Here is a 22,405-nt window from a genome sequence, read left to right on the forward strand (position 1 = left end):
TCTTGTATACTGAACCTGAACTGTCAGGCATTCAGGTACTGGCATATGGAAATTAGCGTGGAATATAAACTAAGTAAAATCACGAACCAACAAGAGGTAATTAAAATATTGTAATATATTGACAGTTGATCTAAATCATTATTCTGCTTTAACTAACATTTCTAAAGATTATAAAATTATCTGTCCCTCTCTCTATCTCTCTGGCGTTACTAGGGTTGGTGTCACCCAGTGTGGTAACTCATGGTGTCACCCCCATGGACCTCCTTCCTGGACAAACATTCAAAAAATGTATAGAGTCACTTTGGTGTCACCCTCCTAGTGACACCACTGCGCTCTCTCTCTCTCTCTCCTCCCCCTTTGGACTGTTTGACCATACTTTAGCATCATTCATAGGTCCAGAGACATCGTCGTATGACACAAGCCACAATAAACAACGCTCGTATTTTCATGAATTTTCGCTCGTATCTAGCTTTGATAATCCAGAGAGAGAGAGAGAGAGAGAGAGAGAGAGGTCTGATGCGACCATTTGGACATTTTTATATTTAAAAATTATTAGTTGAGTTTTAGAACATTATAATAGGTTTAAGAAACAAAGACAACAAAGCATTAAATACGCTACAGTATGTGTGTTTCGTAACCGACGAATTTAACATATATGCCTAGTGTCGACTGAAGATCGCAAATGTGTATCATCGATATTATGTACACTGTAGATAGATACCAAGGAAAGCGTAAACATACCGTTACGACGAACCAGATTACTGTAGGTTACTTTTTACAAGTTCAGTTTTAATGTTTTCTCCAGCGCCGTATATTTTTCTCTCTCACTTTAGATATCTGCTTTTTTTGTCCCATACGCACGAGAGAGGAGAGGAGAATTGAGAAAAAAAAAAAAAAGAATGGATTCTGATGAAATTGTGTACCATTTTAATTTCTTTAGAAAACAGACACTATTAATACTTTTTATCGTTATTTTCATGTCATTTATGATTAATCAATTAGTAGAAATTCATCGTTCATCTATAGGCCTGCCGTTGGAAGAATGTTTATATATTCGTATTATTGCGCCATGGACGGATCACAGTTTGATCTACAATTAGTACTGGTGTATGAATTTGCTTTATACCAACACTTTAAATGCCATGTTATTATATATATATATATATATATATATATATATATATATATATATATATATATATATATATATATATATATATATATATATATATATATATATATATATATATATATATATATATATATATATATATAGTTTATCTGCGAAATATCTAGTCAAATCAATGATAATATGATTAACTATGTTATCTCGTTCCGCTTAAGGTTGAGTAGTTCTGGAAACTATTATTTTCACTCATAGCAAATGCTCTAATCAACCAAGTCCGCTTTTTGATTTTTTTTTTTTAAATGAGAGCTTTTTCGGTAGAGGATTTTCTGGACAAACTTTGGTCTTTTTAGTCTGTTGCTTAGTCGCAAACTGTCAAAAACGTACCTGTAAAGACGTGTATACACGAGTACTTTTTGGTCCGATTTTAAGTCCATTCATCACCCTGTTCTCCAGAACATTTGGCAGTGTATGACGTCGACCATGGTTGCTCTGATGTGGCAGAGGAATTATACATTCGAGTATTTTCAACTGTTGATATTTCCTGAAGTAAAAGAGTACACTCTTGTTCTATTGTCTTTCACAGGCTCATAGAGAAAGGTTTACCATACTAGCAGAATGGTGTACTCGGCACGTGCGATGTATAAAAAATTGTTGCCGACATTGTGTTGGGCATTGATGTAATTTATAATTATACTATAAATAGGACCATAGTGTACCCAGTTCACGCAAAGTTAAACAAACGGCAGTGTAAGTGACAAGAATCTACTTTTTATATTTCCCTTTTCTGCTTCATGTGCATGCATTGTGAGCATTTTCTTAAATTCTACTTTGCATTTGTTTTTATTTTTTGTCTTTTTTTGTGTCTGATTCAGAGTGTTTATATGTCTTGAAATTAAGATTGTGTTCGGGCTGAAATTCGCATCTGAAAAAGTCCAGCTTAAACCACCATAGTTTTTCCCGTAAAAAATTTGAACCCGACTATGAGTAATATAGTAATGTGAGGCCTTAAAGCGTAGTATGAATCACTTATAACAGTTACACCCCGAAATGCTTTCACGTTTTAATGTCTGTGATAATGAAATACTTTTAACTGCTATAGACAACGTAATAAAATAGTTGAAATTCCCGTAATGTTCTCATGCATCTCAGTTTCCTAGACACTGTTGTATCCTTCTTTCACATTTATCACCCATGTTAATATCCATAAAAATTATATTGTGGTTTTTGTATTATGCACTGGACACATACCTTCATGTTTGCATCTAGGTATAAAAGACGAGAAAACTTTTAATTTGTGTCGTTTTCATGTATTCGAATTACAGTAAAAAGTGCACTATTTCACTCGTGTCCACTTTGGTATCCATTTTAGTTTTTTACTATTTTTACTTTGATGCCTTTTTCCGTACGTTAGAAATCATAGTACAGTGAAGAAATTGGTTTCAATCTGCGTTACCATGTTTTGTGTTTGAGGTAGCACGTTATTTTCTTTAACGAAACGAATATATGAACACACAGCCTAACATCTTTGGTATATTGTTGTATGACCTAAGTCAACAAAGTTATAGTCACGTACAGCGATCTGTTTTACCTTTTTCGGTGAGCAAAAAAGGCAAAGTAAGTACAACAAGTCTAGAGCAGTTAGACTAAACATTGTCGATATTGGCTGCAAACTGTGTTAACTATTCTTGAAAACAGGCTTGCAGTTCTTTGGACGAATCGGTTGTAACAGTGCAATTGAATATTGTATATCATTCAATAAGACATGCCCCCACCCCCTTTCTAGATCTGTCATGGTTGTAGGGCTGTTGGCAATGGGACAAATTTGTATTGTAAAATATGCATCATAAACAAAGCATCAGTAGCCAAACAGTAGCCTCAATAGCCAGACAGTATTCTCAGTAGCCAAACAATAGCCTCAATAGCCAAACAAAGCATCAGTAGCCAAACAGTAGCCTCAATAGCCAAGCAGTAGCCTCAATAGCCAAGCAGTAGCCTCAATAGCCAAGCCTTAGCCTCAATAGCCAAACAGTATCCTAAATAGAAAAATGAAGCATCAGTAGCCAAACAGTAGCCTCAATAGCCAAGCAGTAGCTTCAATAGCCAAACAATAGCCTCAATAGCCAAATAAAGCATCAGTAGCCAAACAATAGCCTCATTATAAAAATGAAGCATAAGTAGCCAAGCAAAGCATATGGCAGGCTTATGAGCAATTTACCATCTTAAATTACTGCATTTTTTTTCGACATTGTATTTTAATCGGCTGCCATTGAGGGTATTGGGGATATATTTTAAGGGCAGAGATCTTATTAATATAAACAGTTTTGGTTGTTTCTGGGATAAAGATTAAACTACATAGAAAGAAAGAAAAGTGAATACTGAACACATGAAGTATATTTGGTCAAGCTGAAGTCATGGATTTACTGCTGTGTTCGCATTTTGTTCTAGCTCAGTCAACATCACTTGCCATGGGTCAATGATAAATACTCAGTTGTGATAATTTACATACGCTGTGTACATAATGTAACTGTAGAAGACCACAATTCAGAGATATACAACTGCAAAGGGTTTCGCTGTCGAGCCAAAAATGGCATATGTCCCCTGAAATGCAAAATTTGTACCATTCATTATGTTGGCAGAACTGTTGAGTTCACCCAAAAACAGATTTGCACCAAAATCAACACAATTTATCTGGACATTAGAGATGCTACCGACAGTCTAATCAGCGTTGGTCCAATATAAAATGCACACGTACATAATTTGTCCTAAATTAATGGTGGTGGTGGCTGGTTGGTTGTAAGGGCACTTTTAACACGTTATTGGCTACATCATGCCGAAGATATAGGAAAGTGAAGAAAAATATGTCCCAGGGAAATACCGGAGCCGCCAACCCGTGCTGGTCTGGGCGGGTATTGAACCCGCGACCCTTGGATTAGGAGTCCGACGCTAAACCAGCCGAGCTACCGCGGCTCTAACCCTCCCAATGACATCTTATCAAAAAATCAGTCACTTATCAGATTAACACCCGTACACAAACATTGCTACAATATTTATCAAGTAAATATTTCTTAGCTATTTATACTACTATTATTACTACTGCTGCTGCTGCTACTACTACTACTACTACTACGCTATACTGGTCATAGATCAGAAGAAGACATGGTATATTATGCTTTCCGTCCGTCGTCTGTCTGTCTTTTAGAACAAGTTTATTATCGCTATTACTCCTGAACTACTTGGAGAATTGCTTTGAAATATTAAACAGATATTCATACCTTGGTCTAGTTGGTCCTATATGAAAATTGTGCTGTTTAAGTATACAATATGGTTGCCACAGCGGACATCTTGAAAATCTACTCCTCCCAAATAGATGGTCATATCAAGATGGGGCTTTACTAAGAGAGTTCTTTTTGCGTCTAGTTGGGCATAAATGAAAATGGAGCCCATCTTATGTCCAATTAGGCCGCCATTGCAGCCATCTTGAAAATGTTAATGCTGCGCCTCCTGATCAAATTGTCATATCAAAAAAGGGTTTCCACTAAAAGACTTCTTATGATGTTTGGCAGGTTCTAAATTAAATGATTTGAGTCTGACATACAATGTGGCCACAATGGCAGCAATGTTCAAAATCTTACAACTTTACTTGAACAGAAAGCCACCCTGACATGGGGTTTTCACCAGAAGACTACCTATTTTATCCAGTTTGTCTTTCATGAAAATGGTGCCGATATGACGCTCAGTATGGATAGTACAGCAGCTATATTAAAAGTCTTGTTATTGCTACTCCGCCTGGATGGAAAGTCATATCTTGAAAAAATATTGTTATCTCCCCTCCCACTGTGATATTATGTCAATGACACAAACTAGACATGTGGTTTACTCATTTTAAAACTATTTTTTTAAAACTCTTTTTATGTTTTGTAGAACCCTTCAGTCATTCGGACATGTCATAATCCAGAATTTCTTGTTTGTGTTTATCGTTTATTTAGTTCCTGTAATTTGTTTATTCCTTTTACAAAGACCTTGGTTTTCTCTTAATATTAGAAAACTATTTTTGTAATTGCTCTGTTACCACTTATGCAGTTGTGTTTGTATATATATATATATATATATATATATATATATATATATATATATATATATATATATATATATATATATATATATATATATATATGTGTGTGTGTGTGTGTGTGTGTGTGTGTGTGTGTGAATGTATATTATACGACATGGGCTCTCAGGACATGTTTTTTTGCCAATTAAGGTGCGCGTTCTATATGAATAAATGAGGACAGGGCTTCATACTGTTATGTTTACAGTTATCGGAAATCGTTATACTGGACGGTGAAAATGAATTTCAAATGATACGGAACAATGACTCTAAATGTAGTATCTTCACGGCGACTTTTGTTTGAAATGTAAGGGTCAACTGCCTGCCACAGCTGTCATGCTGGGAACAGTTTGTAGATCCCATATTTTAATAGTGTCAGCAAGTTAATATCATAATCGATTTAAGCTGGACTTCTGTTTTATTTATAGCATGGATCTTAGGCTTGAGTTACATTAATTTGAATGTGTTCAGTATATCAATTTGATAAAGACACATAATGCTCCAGTATGGTTCTTTTTGATTACGCACGTATTCACCACAGTAAGAAATTAGATATAGTGTAAAGCGATCTTTAAGATTATTTTAACAACGGATACGTATTATGCACGACTTAATATCGGAATCTCAGTTTATGATTTATATCAATATACCGCCATTCTTCACATCTTTCAGGTCACCAGTTCTGCAAGGGTCACCGATTTCGACAAAATTACCTCCTTAGAAAGGCTGGGACGCGGGTGATTGACAGTTCCTCGATGTTTATCACTGTGGGGAAGAAGTAGGATACCGAAGTGGTCAAGTGCGAACTACCAGAATTGTCACCCGGAATTTAGATATCATATCAGATCCTGAGAATAGGCCTTTAAACTTGGCAGAGCATAATAAAAATGGACGGTCCTTTTGTATCTTTTGGCAAATTTGTTACAGAAAAAAACAATTGTGTGCTACTCTGAATAAGAATTCCATTGTGCTCGAATCGAGAAGGATTTTACCGAATAGTAACTAATTAGGAGCGTTACTGTGGGTATCGACTTATTCAGGACCGATGTTATGATTAACGCCAACATTTGTTCAACCGCACAATCTATGATCACAATGATTACAACCTAAAAGTAGCTACCTGGTACCTAGCTATATAAAACTATTATATCATTTACTCAGATATAAAAAAAAATGTAAAATGATTGCAAAAATGATTCATGCCAAAACCAAGTTACATAATGAAGGCGCCCATCCCCCAAGTGTTGACATTCTTCCAAAAGGAGGTCAGTAATGCAATTGTAATGGAGTATTCCGTCGACGTGGCGTTGCCCATGTTCTGATTCTAATTATGTTTATTTTCAAAATTTCGAATTTACGTGGAATGCTTTTTTGCAAGTAGTTGATGTTCTATTTTTGTTGAATAGTATTCTTTTGCGGAATGCGTATTATATTCCCATGAGTCATTTTTGTAGCGATGAATTATTATCAGGTTTTACATCGGATAAACAATGTGTACTTTTCAGCGGAAGGAACATTAAACACGGAAAGCGTTCTGCAAGTACAGTGAGTGGATCCCTGCCATGGGGACGCTGTACATGCTAATTGGGTCAGTACTGTTCGTTGTAGAGACAGCTCTACAGATCAGTTCCGTCGCTCAACACCGAAATTTGTCAGAGGTTCTTTTCATTCTGCTGTTAACAATTGTCGTGACGCCCATCATTATTGTCAACTTTATCTCCGCCACTCTGGTCACAATTACGCAAGATTTCACAGACAAGACATGTGGACGGACAATTTGTATTGTATTTCATTCCTTCCAGCTCGGGTTGGTGTGGAGAAGTTTGAAATTAGTGATTCTTTTCGAAGAACGTGATTTAGTGGAGTACTTGAACTTGAAGCTGATTCATACTGGATTTCAAAGTCTTCCTTTCGCGATCGTTTTATCATACAGTCTGTTAATACACGAAAGCGACAGCGCACTTCTTATCATAACCGTCATCATCAGCATGCTATCAAGTGCCATTTCACTAGGGACCTATTTTTATGGGTCCTCACTTTATGAGTCTGAGGACTTTGAGAAGACAAGTATTAGATTAAAAAGAACTTCAGGGGTTTTGCTTCTTATGGCCAGTACGCTTCTAGTGCTCATATCACGGTGCTCTTCCATAGTGCTTTTCACTCTGGCTGAACCTTATTGGTTAGCTCTTCCGTTAGGAATACACTATATTACATACTTTCTGTGTACAACATTACATTTGAAATGCAAAGGAAAACTGACGTGTGTCAAACTGCTACAAAGAATTTACGTTTCTGTTATTAATATATTTGATCTCATAGATCAGGGATTCAGGGGAGTGCAATGTAAATATGTATTGTTCTACACGGCGATACTCCTTCAGAATATCGTGATGTGTGCAATATGGGTGCTAAATTCAGATACAGGGTACGTATTCAAGTTGGGAACCATCACGCTTGTGCTAATGAGCTTTATAGTTGGGATGATAATTAAGCTTGCGAGCTGTGGTTGTATCCACGAGGATCCTTCCGAAAATCTGATTGAGGATCCAACTGCAGATGATCGCATTCCAATGGATGGTACAAACGCGATATCACAGGCAAACGAGCAACCCCATTCCATATCTGATCTTTCTAGTCCGTCCTTAGATCCACGTGAACGATTAGATATTGAAATCCCTAGGAAAGACAGACTTCGAACTGCAAGACGGAGTAATTCATCGGAAAGAAGTAGTACTACGTCTTCGAACAAGGACAGACGTGTAAATGTGAGTCAGATCATGGTCAGTGTTCACCATGACAACCAAGGTTACGTGGAGGACATCCCTCTTGAACCCATTAATTCTAGTAGTTCCAGCACAAGCAGAAAGGATAGTACTATCACTGATTCTAATCTTAACTTCAGAGATCTTGAGAAAAGAAAACAGAAATTTTACTCTAGAAGTAAAAATGTGCTAAAAGCAACAGATAGTTTAGGTGACATTGCCTCGTCCAATAGCAGGAATACCAACACGATTACAATGAGTGTAAAGAGCTACTACAATAATAGTTTTGAAGATCCATATAGAGAACGTTTCAGGTTGCGACAATCAAGGGGCCGTAATCACTATAAAACTAGCAGACAACACGATAGGTCAGTGGCCAGGAGACCAATGTCAAAGATAGTTTATGTTAATGGCAGCGCTACACAACTCCATGGATCCCAGTTGTATCCATTTCAAGAAAACGTTAGACAAAGTTCGCCATTGAGTGAACAGCAGATTCAGACTGCAAGGACATCGAGACTGTTTCACCCATGGAGAGGTTCAATCAGTACGACAGACTATGGTTCACATAGTGGCTACACAACAGATATCTCTAATTCGGACTACCTCAGTGTCAATGACGGCACAATGGAAGACTCAAGCGATTGGTCCGAGTCTTCTGAAACCTCCGGTGCCCTAACGTGGCCACCCTCCAATGGATTCAATGCAGGCAGTATGTATAGCTTGCCAAGTGATCAGTTATCAACGACTGACAACATCATACATTGGTTAAGTACTTTAGATAAGCAAGATCATGACCAGGAACAGAACAGTGTTCATGAAATGTCGGTTCAGAATGGAGCTGACCCTCTTCAAAAATTCAGAGTAGACACAAAGAGAAGAGGAAGATTAAAACGATTATTTCCAAAACCAAAGGGTATGTTTCTAAAGTTTTGTAGTCTGAATTACAAACATAGACAAAAGACAAATAACAAAAACGAGCCCTTTGAGTTTCCTACGGCTCGTCAACCCAGTCATGTTCAGTCCGATGCAACTTTGGGTGACTCAGTCAAACGATGGAATAATCACGATGATCTGTCGGTATCTAATGACCTGGGAGGAGGAGGAAGTACTGAGGTGCACGCAGACTTTGTACAAGAATCGGTAGTTTAGTTTGACATAGTTTGGGTTAATCAAACGTGTACTGCAGTACTCTACAAAACTGAGGACCTTTCTGACATGACCTCACATCAGTATTTCTATTTGTGACTAATTCATCATTTGGCATGTCAGCTTTGACAGTATTACGCAACTCAATCTTCTCGTACTCCAACTCAGCTCATGATTCCAACATCTGACTGGCTGGCATCTAATAACTGACCAACGAAAATGTTATGCTGAGTCCGTGATTGAACATGGGGATGGTTCTACAATTTTGAAACCTGCTGAGAATTGGTATATTTGGGGAAAAATATGAATGTCCCGGAGAAAATTAACTCGTGGCATTCTTCGTGATTTAACAAATTTAATACATCATTATAATAATGAGAGAGTAAAAACTCCAAAATAATCATGAATTGAAAACCATAATTTTGATGCAGCATTATTCTCCAGTAGATCGTGGTTGTCTGTGGCGTTCTGTGATAACAAGTAAACGGCATATACCTTGACCTGGTTGCGTATTATGGGTCTGTGATGTTCGTCGTTGGGTTGAACGTTTATACGTGTAAATAGGTAATCTGGTTATTGACTCATAATATCACGTAGAGTACCTGGCAGGTATTGTGCTGGACAATGACAACCTAAGGAATCTTTGTTCATTTGTTGCTGATAACAATTTTCATGTAGAAGTTGCTAGTCTTGTTCATTTTATATAAATGCAACATTTTATATCATTTGGTAAATATTTTGTGAAAAGCACAGAAACATAGAAAATTGTTCGTGCAGCCAGATAGTATAAGTAAAATACCTACGTTTAAGAGACAAGCCCTTTCCGCGCCCCCCCCCCCCACTAGAAATAACTTGGGCAGTGAACGTATAGTGAATTTTGATTACGTTTTGACTAGTTTCTTCTTTAGATAACATCAAACCAATGAAAGAAGATGCAAGATTTCTGATTTAAAAAATTAATAAATAAATGAAATACAAAATCTGTATATACCAGTGTCAAGAAGGGTGAACATTAGCCATGCAGTTAGTTTCCTGCGTTACTTCTGATGTTACGTGACCTTTACCATCTTTATTTGTTTAACATTTTTGAACTTGTACCTTTCTTGCTATTGTGCATGTGTCCACATGTACTTTATAGTGTATGTTCGCATCAAATGAGTGCAGCTGAAACGAATAACTTAAACGTCACCGGCCATATTTTAACATTTTTCTTTTTACATCAGATTTCATTACATGATTAAAAGTAGTTATAATCACACACAAAAAATTATAAAAAATTATCAAGTGTGAAGAAGAAATAATAATTTAATTACTCGAAATAGATGTATACAACGCAGTTACTTCCCCTTAGCTTCGATTTTCTACCTATAGAGGATGCCAACCTGAAATGGCGTACATTTATTCCACAAGACGAAGTACATACTTCTTGTTGTTGATAAATAAACCATTATAAACTATGGATAAGGAACATTTAGATAAAACTATTGAAAACTAATTTTCTGTTCAGTCTTATATCGATGTGCGTGCACGACGCACTAGATTGTGTCGCTTTGAAAACGGTTCCATTGTTTCAATACATTTTCAAAATTCCCGTTAATACAGGTAAAAAGGAATCAATGCTGGCTTCCCTATGTCGACCGAATTATATAATTACAAGTGAAAAGTGTAGACGATGTTTACAAGTCGTCAGATCAGGATCTACTCTATTCTTTCTACAAATACAGCGAAAAGTGTATACGCTGTTTACAAGACGTCAGACCTGGGTCTACTCTTCGTTCTAGACATAATTACAGCGACAAGTGCAGACGCTGTTTTCAAGACGTCAGACCAGGGTTTACTGTACTTGTTCAACATATAACTACAAGCGATAAGTGTAGACGCTGTTTACAAGACATGTTTGGGTTTACGCTGTTAGCGTTTGGATTAGAGCTATACAAAAATAAATATTAATAAATATATATTAGAATATACATGTGAATTTCATCACCATTTCGAATACATTAGCTAAAAACACTGCCAATCGATTGGACATATGATATATCAAATACATATGGAAGTGAAATAAAACATGAAAAGTTGTACAAATTGTTGTTCTATCGTACTTGTGTCAAGAATTCTTTCTTACACGAATGCAAGGTAAGAAACAAAAATTGTAACTTTCGAAATCTCCGTACGTTGACAGCCTTTCTCATTACTTTCGTACCTTCAAACGATTGCGAGGTGAAAGGTTGAGTGGACAAGTCAATATATCGAGGGTTTTCACGTGTAAACATATATTTCTGTCGTGCTTTTGTTGATGCTGGAAATTCGTCATCGCACTTGAAACTGAAAACTAAATTGTTATTTACTTCCACGTTACTAGCACGAAGGTATTTGAACCAGTCTATTAAATTTAAATCCCCAGTCTTATAGAAGGAAAAATGTAAACAGACGTAAACTAACAAATAAAGCTCGCCCTTCAGAATTTTAAGCTCTACATCGATTTCTAGCTGAATAGTTGAACAGTCATCGCAATTTTGGCACATCAGCGAACTAGAATATTAATTTATCTGTTTGAAACATGGACCTCAGCCTCGATATAACGTAATGACTTTGGTCAGATAAATATTTCACAAGTCTGTAGCGTCCATCATTGAACTGGATGTTAGAAAGTGATTTAAAATGTTACTTCCTGTTAACACCGTTACACCATTGGCCACGCATCAGCCAACCAAACACTGAGCTTATTCATCAGCTGGGTATATAAGCGGCAATTTGAGCTACAGAGGAAGAAACAACACGAGAGAAGTTTAGCCAAGATTAGTTGGGTATAAATATTCGAGTGTTGCCTAAACAAGGCTGACTATAGTGGACAGTTTGATGTAATTAGGGTCTTTAAATAATATCTTTGTCTACCTTATCACAATATGTGGAGGAATATGAAACAAAATGTACCCTCCATTTTGTTTCTCATTCTGTCTCTTTATGGTTTTTATTCTCTTCAAGTGAAATAATATATGAGAAAAGACTAGCGGAGTATAGATTTATAAATCAGATCCAACAATGTATGTTCCAATCTTTGACTACTGTGAAAGATACTAAAGTTAAAAATTTCGTATCTCTCTCAGGGGGATTGAGAACATTAGATCAGAATTAGCTCGGGAATACAAAACCCAAAACAGTATTAACACGCGCGTGGGGCATTTGAAAAAGTTGATGTCAGATAACAATGAAAAGGTTATTAATAAAAATAGTAAATGAGAGATTGAAAGTGAAAGTAGTGACGAACATGAAAGTTAATATTTATTCAGATTATAATATTTATCAAGGGATTCAGATTTTTTCTACCTGATTATTATGTAACTTTTTTCTTTCTGTTTTTGATGAGATTTTCATTATTTTAATACTATTTATCCCATCAAAATTATAAAATATAACTGATTTTTTAATTTAGTACTATTTACCCCCATCAAATTTGTAAAATCTAACTGTTGTTCATTAATTTAGTGCTATTTACTCCATCAACATTATAAAATGTAACTGACTTTCATTATCTTAGTATTATTTACCTCATCAAACTAACGAAAAATCAGTTTAAACAAATAAATTCTATTGCAAATATATATTTGTTTATGAAATTGTTATTATACTATTTTTTCGATGATTGTTTTGATTTATCCCATTGTATTGAAATTGTTTGAATATACCCATGAAATCATTAAATGTTTATGTAGAGATTTTTAAAAAAATTTAATTTCATAAATTAAGTAACCGTTTGGATTGGTCAGTAAGTTTGAAATGTATCCATGACATTAACGGATCATAACAACGTAGATAAACAGGTTTAATAGGTTCTTGCGCGATCAAATATCCATGAGGTACATGAGGTGGAAATGTGTGTAAAATATATCCTTGCTGAGCCTAACTAGAGTTTTCACTATCTGTTTGATAGCTGCCATTAGTTGCATCACATGCAAAATTGACTGCGATTGTTGATGTGATATTAATAACACCTGGCGAAATATGACGACCTCCATCGTATGGATCATTATTATGTTTGAGAATATTTGCTGGTGGGGCTATTTGTCTCCATGACTCAACAATTTTTGGAAAGTTTTCATTAATAAGATTGTTGACTGAGTTTTTATATTTCTTCAATAGTTAGTACTATTATTACAAATTTTAACAGATCTGCTTAGGTTATTTTATAATGATCGAGATTTTTTTAGTGTAGTATTAAATTTAATACCTTTCGGGATTTCTCCACTTAATTCTTCATCAAACATCACTTCTTCAACAATAAGCGAGTTGACTTATTCAAAATCTGATATTGCTTGATTTAGATGTATTGTTTCGATGATTTGTTGTTTTACATCGTTACTATAGTATTGCGTGATATTAGAAAATAAATTTCGTAGGTCACCAAGTACACGTGTGTATTCAGGTTTAATATCGTCAGAAAAAAGTTCGAACAGTCTTTTTTTCATCGACAACTGGAAGAAAGGTTTGGTATTCAAAATCATATATTGTTCTTGCTAATTTATGAAGTTTTGTTTATTTTACCATCAGATGTAGTAAAATAATTTTTAGGACGAGAATGATCACTTCTTATTCGTCCTATCGTAATCCATGGAAGATTTATAAATATTTTCTTATCCGTGAGGAAATCTGCACGTTTTGGTTTTGGCGGTCCTTGATGTTCAGGACATCATCTTGTGAATTTATTTCTATCGCAACTGATAAAGTTGGTTCGTGAACGGTGATATCTATTTTTTATTCTTTTGCTGTTATATATTTGTTTCTGCTCTGGAAATCATCATTAATTTGTTGATTTGATAATTACCTATGGTAATTCTGACAACTTGCCAATCGGAAATTCCATCATCTTTATTTTTATTTGCAAATACAAGTGAATTATTTGCTAGCAATCCACCAAACGATTTTGATTTGATATTTGGCTAGCTGTAATATACTCATCATTGTGCTAGCGCTATTTCTTTCGCTGGAATTGCAGTTAGAAAGTGAAATTCTGGATTAGTTGAGCTTACTGATGTCATCGTAGTTCTTGGTGGAGTTGTATTAACCACAGTTTGTTGCAGCAACTCGTTCGGAGTTGACATTCTTATTTAAATCCTGATTTTCTAAATCAGGCGTGGATTTTATCAAAGTCATTACTTCCTTGTCGATTTTAATCATTTCCGTGAACTAACAAGCTGATATTTTTCATCACTAAGACTTGTTGATAATAACGAGGATAATTTGGAGTATGATAACGTCGCTGTATGTAATTTTTTTATAATCATGTAATGTTTTTGTTTGTACACGTGCATATTTTTTCGCGATGATATTAAGAATACCGACAATTGTTGTTGCAGCTGAAACACAAATTGTTACAACTGATGGTGATGTCTTTGTTACTGTTGATAATAATACGCCGGTTCCAGCAATAATAGCATACGCCGAATATACAATTATGTCAACAGCAACTACACGTATGCGATATTTTTTAATACTTTTACTGTATATTCGTCAACGTTATTTTTTTTAGTTTTGTTTGCCATTCACGTGTTTGATTGTATCTAAAACGTTGAACGTTGATTGGGGAGCTCATTATATTTTAAGTAGGTGGTAGTTTAGCAACTAATTCAAGACACCAATAATACAACACGGGCTTGCCCTTTTCTTCAGGTTCCACCACGAATATTCCCTCGTCGTTTTGATCCATTGAATATATATATATATATATATATATATATATATATATATATATATATATATATATATATATATATACACATACATACATACATACACACATACATACATACATACATACATGTAATCTCAGCGCCATGTTTAATGGATTTTTTGGGTGCTGAGACACTGGTGACCATAATGCTAATCCAGATGTTAGCGCATATACTACACGATCGGTAATTGTTTTATGTCAGAGAGCTTAATGTCGATGTTTGGTGGGTTTCCTCAAAAAATCGTTAATGGCTCTATTTATGTTTCTGAGAAAATTTAAAAACGTTTGTACATGATTAGAATACTCGTATCTAAATGTTGTTATTCCATCGTTGATTGTCATTAACGAGTTCATCATCGGAATGTTGCTGTCATCGACATATTTCTTCGTTGCAGCGTCATTGTTTGATTCTGGTTCTCCAAGGCCAGTAATTTTATTATTAGACATATTGAGAGAACCAGTCATTGTATCACCTGTGGTTAATAGACGACCATTGATCTCAGTTCTGATCATGTTGTTGTTGCTGTCTACATATATTTTCCTTACCACATTATCGCCTGATTTTGGTTCTGTCTCATTAATAATTGTAGTTTTACTCATATTGAGATCGCCGTACATAATATCTCCAATTATTCTGATACGTTCAGCAATTTCTTCCATGACTGATAGAACTGATTCATCTAACTTTTTTAATTTTACCGTTCTTAGTAAACACCACTAACTTATTTTCTTTTGCATCTGGAACTCGCAGAATAATATCCGTCAACGGGATATTACTCGTCTTCCATCGTCCTCGTTTATTTCTGAAAAACAACGACTTCATTTTGATCTACATTTGCAACACTCAAAAGATTAGCGAGTTCATCCGTGACCTCGTTAAGGGTTGCATATTTAATAAGTCGCCTTGAGGTTTGACTTGAGTCTTATTCAGAGAAGATCTTCCGTAAATATCTACCATTATACTTTAAGATCTGTTTAAAACGATTAGCGGCTACTTGTATATTCGTGCACGACTTTATGAGGCGGTAATGTTGCTGAAGATATGGCGTCGAGTACAGCAATTACTTCATGGCCACATATTGGCGGATCGTTTATTGTTTGTGTTGGTAATGTTGAAGACTGGAGTTTTTATTGTGTTTACGTAACTTATAAATAAATTCTTTTGGTGGAGCCAACCCATACGAATCAAAGTAAATAATTGCACGTGGATCAATTGTGTATGCCACCCAATGAGTACCTGGATCAGAACTATTATTAAGATTAAAAATACCTGTTTCAATATTGTTTGGTTGTTTTGGTAATTGATCACGCATACAAACACGTCTATAATTTTTAATATTTAATTTTTATCAGCATCAAGTAAATCAAAATTTGACATTGGAAACATTAACGAAGTGTTCCTGGAAGTCTCAGACCTTTTTCATATCGATAAGGGGTTCATGGTAATCTTAGACCCCTTCCCCCTTTTAAAATCCTTGTCCTGTGGCTTTATTTAATGCCATCTATGTAGCAGTTCCAAAATCCACCGAGTGCAGATGCTTATGCAACAGTTGGGGCTGCAGCGGCTATTAACGCTGGTATAGCTGCAAGAAGTGGAAATATATCACCTGTTTTAATTGAGTCTTTAACCGCACCAGCAGGCAGATTGATTCTAACGCCTGTTTTTTAAATTTGTTTTGCGCTATTGAAATGTCTGAGTTGACGTTCTGACCACCTGTGATCTGACCTATTTTAGTGATATTTTTATTCCGCAGTTATTTGATGAATTTGACCGAAGCTTTCTAATCTGACCTGGAGTAAGAGTAACACTAACATGATGACATGGCATAAATATCGTGAGCGATTGAAATACATATTTTCTACTGAAGCAAGTATCATTGATTTGTCTGAGAGTATAACAGCGATTGCTCTGTAATTAACACCATCAGCTGGGTTTACACGAGCTTTAAAATGAATATCAACGACAGATTATTGAAATAATTCTATATGCTCCAGCGAAAAGTAATAGATCGGATACAGTGTTGTAAAATCTAGCTGTGATATTTGCAAACCAGTATATATATTTGATCACGTCCCATCAACGTCATTAAACGATGATATGCACGAGCTACATGATTCAGATCAAAATTTAACAATATATCTTCAGATTGTTCTTGATGTCCGTTTATCCTTAAATAAAATAAACTAACATTCAATTTTTCAAATCTCATATGGCTATGTGTGAGTTTACTCGTGTAGCATCTTGTAAAGCAATAAATATATGTCGTGGTGCAGAAACTCCTTGCTGTGATGCTATATGCCATGTAAATAAACCGTTGGTATTACTTTGAACACTATCTGCTGTCATTGTCAACCATGATAACAATGATTTTCCACCTGAATTCATAAAAGTAATTAATTTTTCTTCTTCAGCAAGCGATGGGGTCATTGCTAGCATCCACAACGAAAGTTTTGTTATTAGTACTTTACCAGCATCACCGGCAGGACGCCAGAGTGCATCATCATCAGTAGCTTTTCTCACAAGTACAATTGTATGTTTCGCCCCAAAAATAACTTTTCTCACATTTCTATAAAATCCAAAAATATGTGATAGTGGAATTGCGCATGAATATCTTCTACGATCACCTTTTAACATTGATTTACGTGCAGCAAATCCTAAATTAAATTATGGATTAGCACCATGAACCACCGGCCACACAGCAGCATCAGCGGTGTCGTCATTGTTTCTTGGTCGTCTTATATTATACTGTCTGTTATCAGGGTAGTCAAAAGTGTCTTTGGCAAACATCAATGACGGACCAGCTGATCTTGAATAATCATCTGAATATCTTGCTAGACCCACTTTCGTTGTAGCAACATCAACGTCTTATTTAAATGTTTCAATATTTCTTCCGTCGATAATACACGTAGTGCTGTCAAACAATGTCATAATATCATTATTAACAAAACCAATTCTAACATCAGCTACATATTCAATATCATCTGCTTTTATAACTTCTCCTTCTACTTCAATAAACGCTTCAGCTGGTAAGAAATATCTGCTTGTATCTTGAACTTGCAGCTCAGTTCGGCCACGCTGATTTGGTTGTCGCGCGTCATAAGAATAATAATGATAATCGCGTATAGATTCATCTTTAAGAACCGGTGCGTCTGTATCAAACACTGGATCGGATACACGTTTTAACATTTTCATTATAATTATTATCGTCTAACACGAAGACCACTTCTTGCTATTAAACTTGCTGTTATGTTTTATCTTTTTGTGACTGGGGTGTTATTAGCCAACTCTGTTGGTTGTTTATTTGCAGCTTGGTTTATTATTTTACTGATATTTGCAGGCATAACTTCAGTGCTGGTTAATTTTACTGGCTGTTTTCTTCGTACTAATCGGGCTAATCGTTCTTTGATTGCTAACAATGCTTTACCGGCAACATAACCAACAGCACTGATATCTTTCTAGCGAATAGCGTCAATAGCTTTCATTCTTAATTGTTTTGCAATCGGTATTGCTTTTGGAGCTATTCTCTTAAATAAACATTGAACAACATCACCAAGTCCATCTCCGTAAACCGTTTTGTACGTCGGCAATCGTAAGTTTACTACCCTAACTATTACAGGCCCACGTTGAGCATTGTGTATAATCAATTTTTAAGTTACATGTTGATTAATTAATTGTCTTCAGTCGCTGTAATAATCATCGACAATTTCATTAATAAGAGAATGATAAAAATTACGATCCATAACGCAGCCTGTAAAGGATCTTCGACAAATATCAGATATTTCATTAATAATTTTTGGAGGATTATTTCCTGCGCGTTTTCCTCCGATCATAATTTCTAGTCGGTCAACATTGGCAAGAACACTGTCAGGACAAGTTCCTTGAGTAACAAAACCACTTCCAGCTGTTTCTTCTACATCTTTCTTACCTGGTGAAGAACGTAATTCCCACACTTGTTTAATTCTCTTAAATTCCAGGTCTTTTTTATTGTCCTTCTCTCTCTCTCTCTCTCTCTCTCTCTCTCTCTCGTTTAGCTTCTATTTTCTGTTCTCTTTCTTGTACAGCTTCTTCATCACCTTTTGTTTGAGATGGTTGCTCTTGTAATGCTAACAGTTGGTGTGATTCTAGTCGTTGTAATTTTCTAATATAGTTTTTACTCCATCAATAAAATCATTATATCTTGCATCTTTTTTTTATCGATCCTATCAGTTTTATAGCCTACTTTATAACTCAATCGTGTCAGGTTTCACCATTTACATATTTATTAGAGTACTCAGGCTTTAAAAATTATTTTCTATCATTAAAACTGTCCACGGCAAATATAGGTAAATCTACCTCTTTAATATTCCTTATACAGAGAACACTATCATCGCTAAATTTACCGATTGCATAAACTGTTTCTTGTTTTGATGCATTACCCTCCATTTCATCCTTTTAATACGAGCTTGTTCAGTATCTTCAAGTACTTCTTTATCTATGCCAATAAGCTGAGCATCATCTACCTTCATAGGCTGAGTATCAACTACTTCATCTGAAATATCTTTTAAAATCTTTTTTGTTTGTTTAGTTCTTCATGCTATCTTTTCAGTTTGCTCAGCAGTTTGTTTTAACGTTGGAAGAAGACCCTCAGTAGCTTCTGCAACTGCTTCCGTAACCTTTGTAACAGGTTTTTTTATAAAAAAAATCTGTACATTCTGCATATTTAACTTGTGCTTCTTGTCGTTGTTGCAGTTTTTGTTTGAGAGTGTCATGAACAGACAGATATCTTCTAATTGCTCCTAATCTTTCTTGAGCTAATCTACTGATATAAGATTCCATTATTGATATAATAATGATTTAATTGTTCAAACATTTATAGTAGCAGAGGATGGGCGATCTCAATGAAACGTCCGGCGGGTAAACAAAATGCGCATACAAATTTTGGAGAAAAAAAAACGACAAAAATAAAGTAACAAAATAAACAAACCTAATTAAAGAAATTCTCTGTAAGTTAGAGACTTCGGTTTGGCGTTATTGACCTTATTTTTTTCGTTTTCGTAGGAAACTTTTTTTTTCCAAAAATGACAATCGAGCAAAAGGTCTGTTCACCTCCTCTGCAGCTGCTTGAAATAGACTGCTAAAATTATGGCAGAGATCTCACGGATTCATGCAAAAGTCTAATTCAACGAGACAGGACGTATATACTACATACTAAAAAAATTAGAAATTATTGCTACATAGAAATTAATGTGAGAAAAGATACACAATAACAGCCTCAGAAAAATTTCGCATTTTAATATTTATTTATTTTGTACAAGATATTTTTTATTTATTTATTGAAATGTATCCACTGACCTACCGCATTAGTTTCGACTCACACTTTTATTTGCCCTCGGAAACACGGATTATTTTCGGCAAGTCTACAAATGAATTTACACTAAATGAACACATAACCACGATTCAAAGCTTTGTGCAGTTAGTTTGTTATTATTTTCATCAAACTCAACCAAAATAGCAAGGACCGTAAATAATCTCAACATAAACAACCTGGTACATTATAAAGGATTGTCTTGGCTTTACGAAAGGGAATTGTTTTAAAAGACGCCATTAAAGCAGAAGGTATGTTTGATACGTAAACTTTCACCCACTCTTTGTTTACCAGAGGTACATAACGTGCATCATATTTTTAAAAAAGGCTTCAATGCATTGTGGACTGTAAACGAGAGTTTTCTTCTTTACGATAATGTGAGAAATAATATAACTGCTATGATGGGACAAAATAGTGAATCGGTTGCCATACACAATAGGTAATAAAAAAAAAAAACAACAACATCTGCCATTGTCAAAATGAATACCATTATATATCGTGTATACTCGGCGATACGCGCGTTTAACTGAAAACAGCGCAAACTCAATTCTGATGTTTCATAATACACCGAAATATCGTGATCTGCACTCTTTCACAACTTTGAGGTCAATCGAATGTGTGCTGATAGCTCTTATTCTGACCAGTTCGGCCATTTGTGAAACAAGGATTGACCGAGAAGTAGCGAATGCGCCGAACTTGTTTTCATTCCCAACTTTTCGATCAGTCCTAAGGTGGAAAGGGTCCAGCTTCGAAAATTGGCCCCTGAAATTTCTTAACTTAAGGCTATGGTGTGACTGTTTCAGCTATTATTGTTTACTATTTAAAGATATGGATATATTTGTGAACTAAGTGTTTCTGGCTTGTGTTGGGACTTGAAACTGATGTCAGGCATGTACACTTTCCATAGTTACTTACACTTTCCATAGTTACTCTGCAGTATGTTGATAGTGAAATACCAATAGTCGGCTAGGAAGAAGAGCTAGCCTTCCACAGCAGTAAACACATGGGTTTGGGGCAAGTAGAATATCTCAGTTGCATCAGCCTGTTTAGTACACACTGTTTTGCATAATTGTCGTCTAGGAAAAGGGATTGTGAGAATCACAGGGTTTCAAAAATAACATTCGGACATGAAAATTGCAGGTAGAAATTTGGGTTTGAGGTGCATAAACTTCTTCTGCTATGAACTGCCATTGACTTCTTTGGTCAAGTGATAATATTCTTATGCTTTGTTTTAATATAAGTATCCAAAAACATGGACCTTTTTTTTTACTTCACTTGTGCATTTTATTTATTACGATTATTTATACTAGGTCGCTGATTGCGGCATTAAATTTGTACATAAAATTCTGCCCCCTGCCCCCTAAAGTCAATCCAATAATAGAAATAGCCGAGGTAGTCAGAATATAAATTGCGGCTTCTATTTGCGAAATATCGCCGGCGAAAAGAATGTATGCTTTTTCTATAAATGATTGTGTCGACATACAACCGAGGTAAAACATTTGTCTCACAGAAATACCCGAAGTGGTCAGAATGGATATGTGCTGTTGGTTTTATAATCTCAAGCGGGGTCCCCGAGTGGCCGGGGGGTCTAAAGCGCTCACCGTTCCGGATCACTGCCATCTCACTGCCGTCTGCGTGGGTTCGAGTCCAGGGCTCGGCTAGTGTGGGTACGTGGGAAAGCCTGCCAGTAGTTTCTCGTGGGTCGGTGGTTCTTCCCTGGGTTTTCCAGGGTTCTTCCTCCACCAGTTATACTGGCCGCCATGTATAGCCTATCGTGTACTGAAAAATGGCGTTAAACCCTAGAACATCAATAAAAATAATCTCAGGCGAATAGGTAGACTCGGATCTGTGATTTTCCCCATTAAGATGACTGATCCTGGTATGAGTTGTTCGCAGTTGGGTAATTAATATATACAGGTACTTACGACACTGTCATTTAAATACATATTTAGAAATGTTCTCAAGTTAATGATTTTACTCGTGTTACGCCTGAATTTATTGGTATCAAATGCAATTACTGCACTGTTTAAGCTTTATATCCTCATTTATTTTTTTCCTCAAATTCATATCGTCCTGAAAATTTAACATTTCTCTTTTAGCTGGAATCATGCAAGGATGACACGAACAATATACATTAAGGTACAGCTATATCCCGCAGAGAACAATTGCAGGATATATATATAT

The 22,405-nt window shown here is 35.6% G+C and overlaps 1 protein-coding gene across 2 annotated transcripts in view; it reads left to right on the top strand.

Moving 5' to 3' along the window:
* LOC149770173 (uncharacterized) overlaps nt 1-11,233 on the top strand; it is a 69,597-nt gene extending 58,364 nt beyond the window's left edge. For both annotated transcript variants that reach the window (XM_089949287.1, XM_089949286.1), the window contains exon 2: nt 5,910-11,233. In XM_089949287.1, coding sequence (XP_089805413.1) covers nt 6,800-9,151 — 2,352 coding nt within the window. In that variant the 5' untranslated portion in view covers nt 5,910-6,799 and the 3' untranslated portion in view covers nt 9,152-11,233. The remainder of the gene's footprint in view (nt 1-5,909) is intronic.
* The last annotated feature ends 11,172 nt before the right edge of the window (nt 11,234-22,405 follow it).

The sequence above is a fragment of the Sinohyriopsis cumingii genome, unplaced genomic scaffold (genome assembly GCF_028554795.1).
Source record: "Sinohyriopsis cumingii isolate HCF-2022 unplaced genomic scaffold, ASM2855479v2 utg002552l, whole genome shotgun sequence".
Classification (NCBI taxonomy): Eukaryota; Metazoa; Mollusca; class Bivalvia; order Unionida; family Unionidae; genus Sinohyriopsis; species Sinohyriopsis cumingii.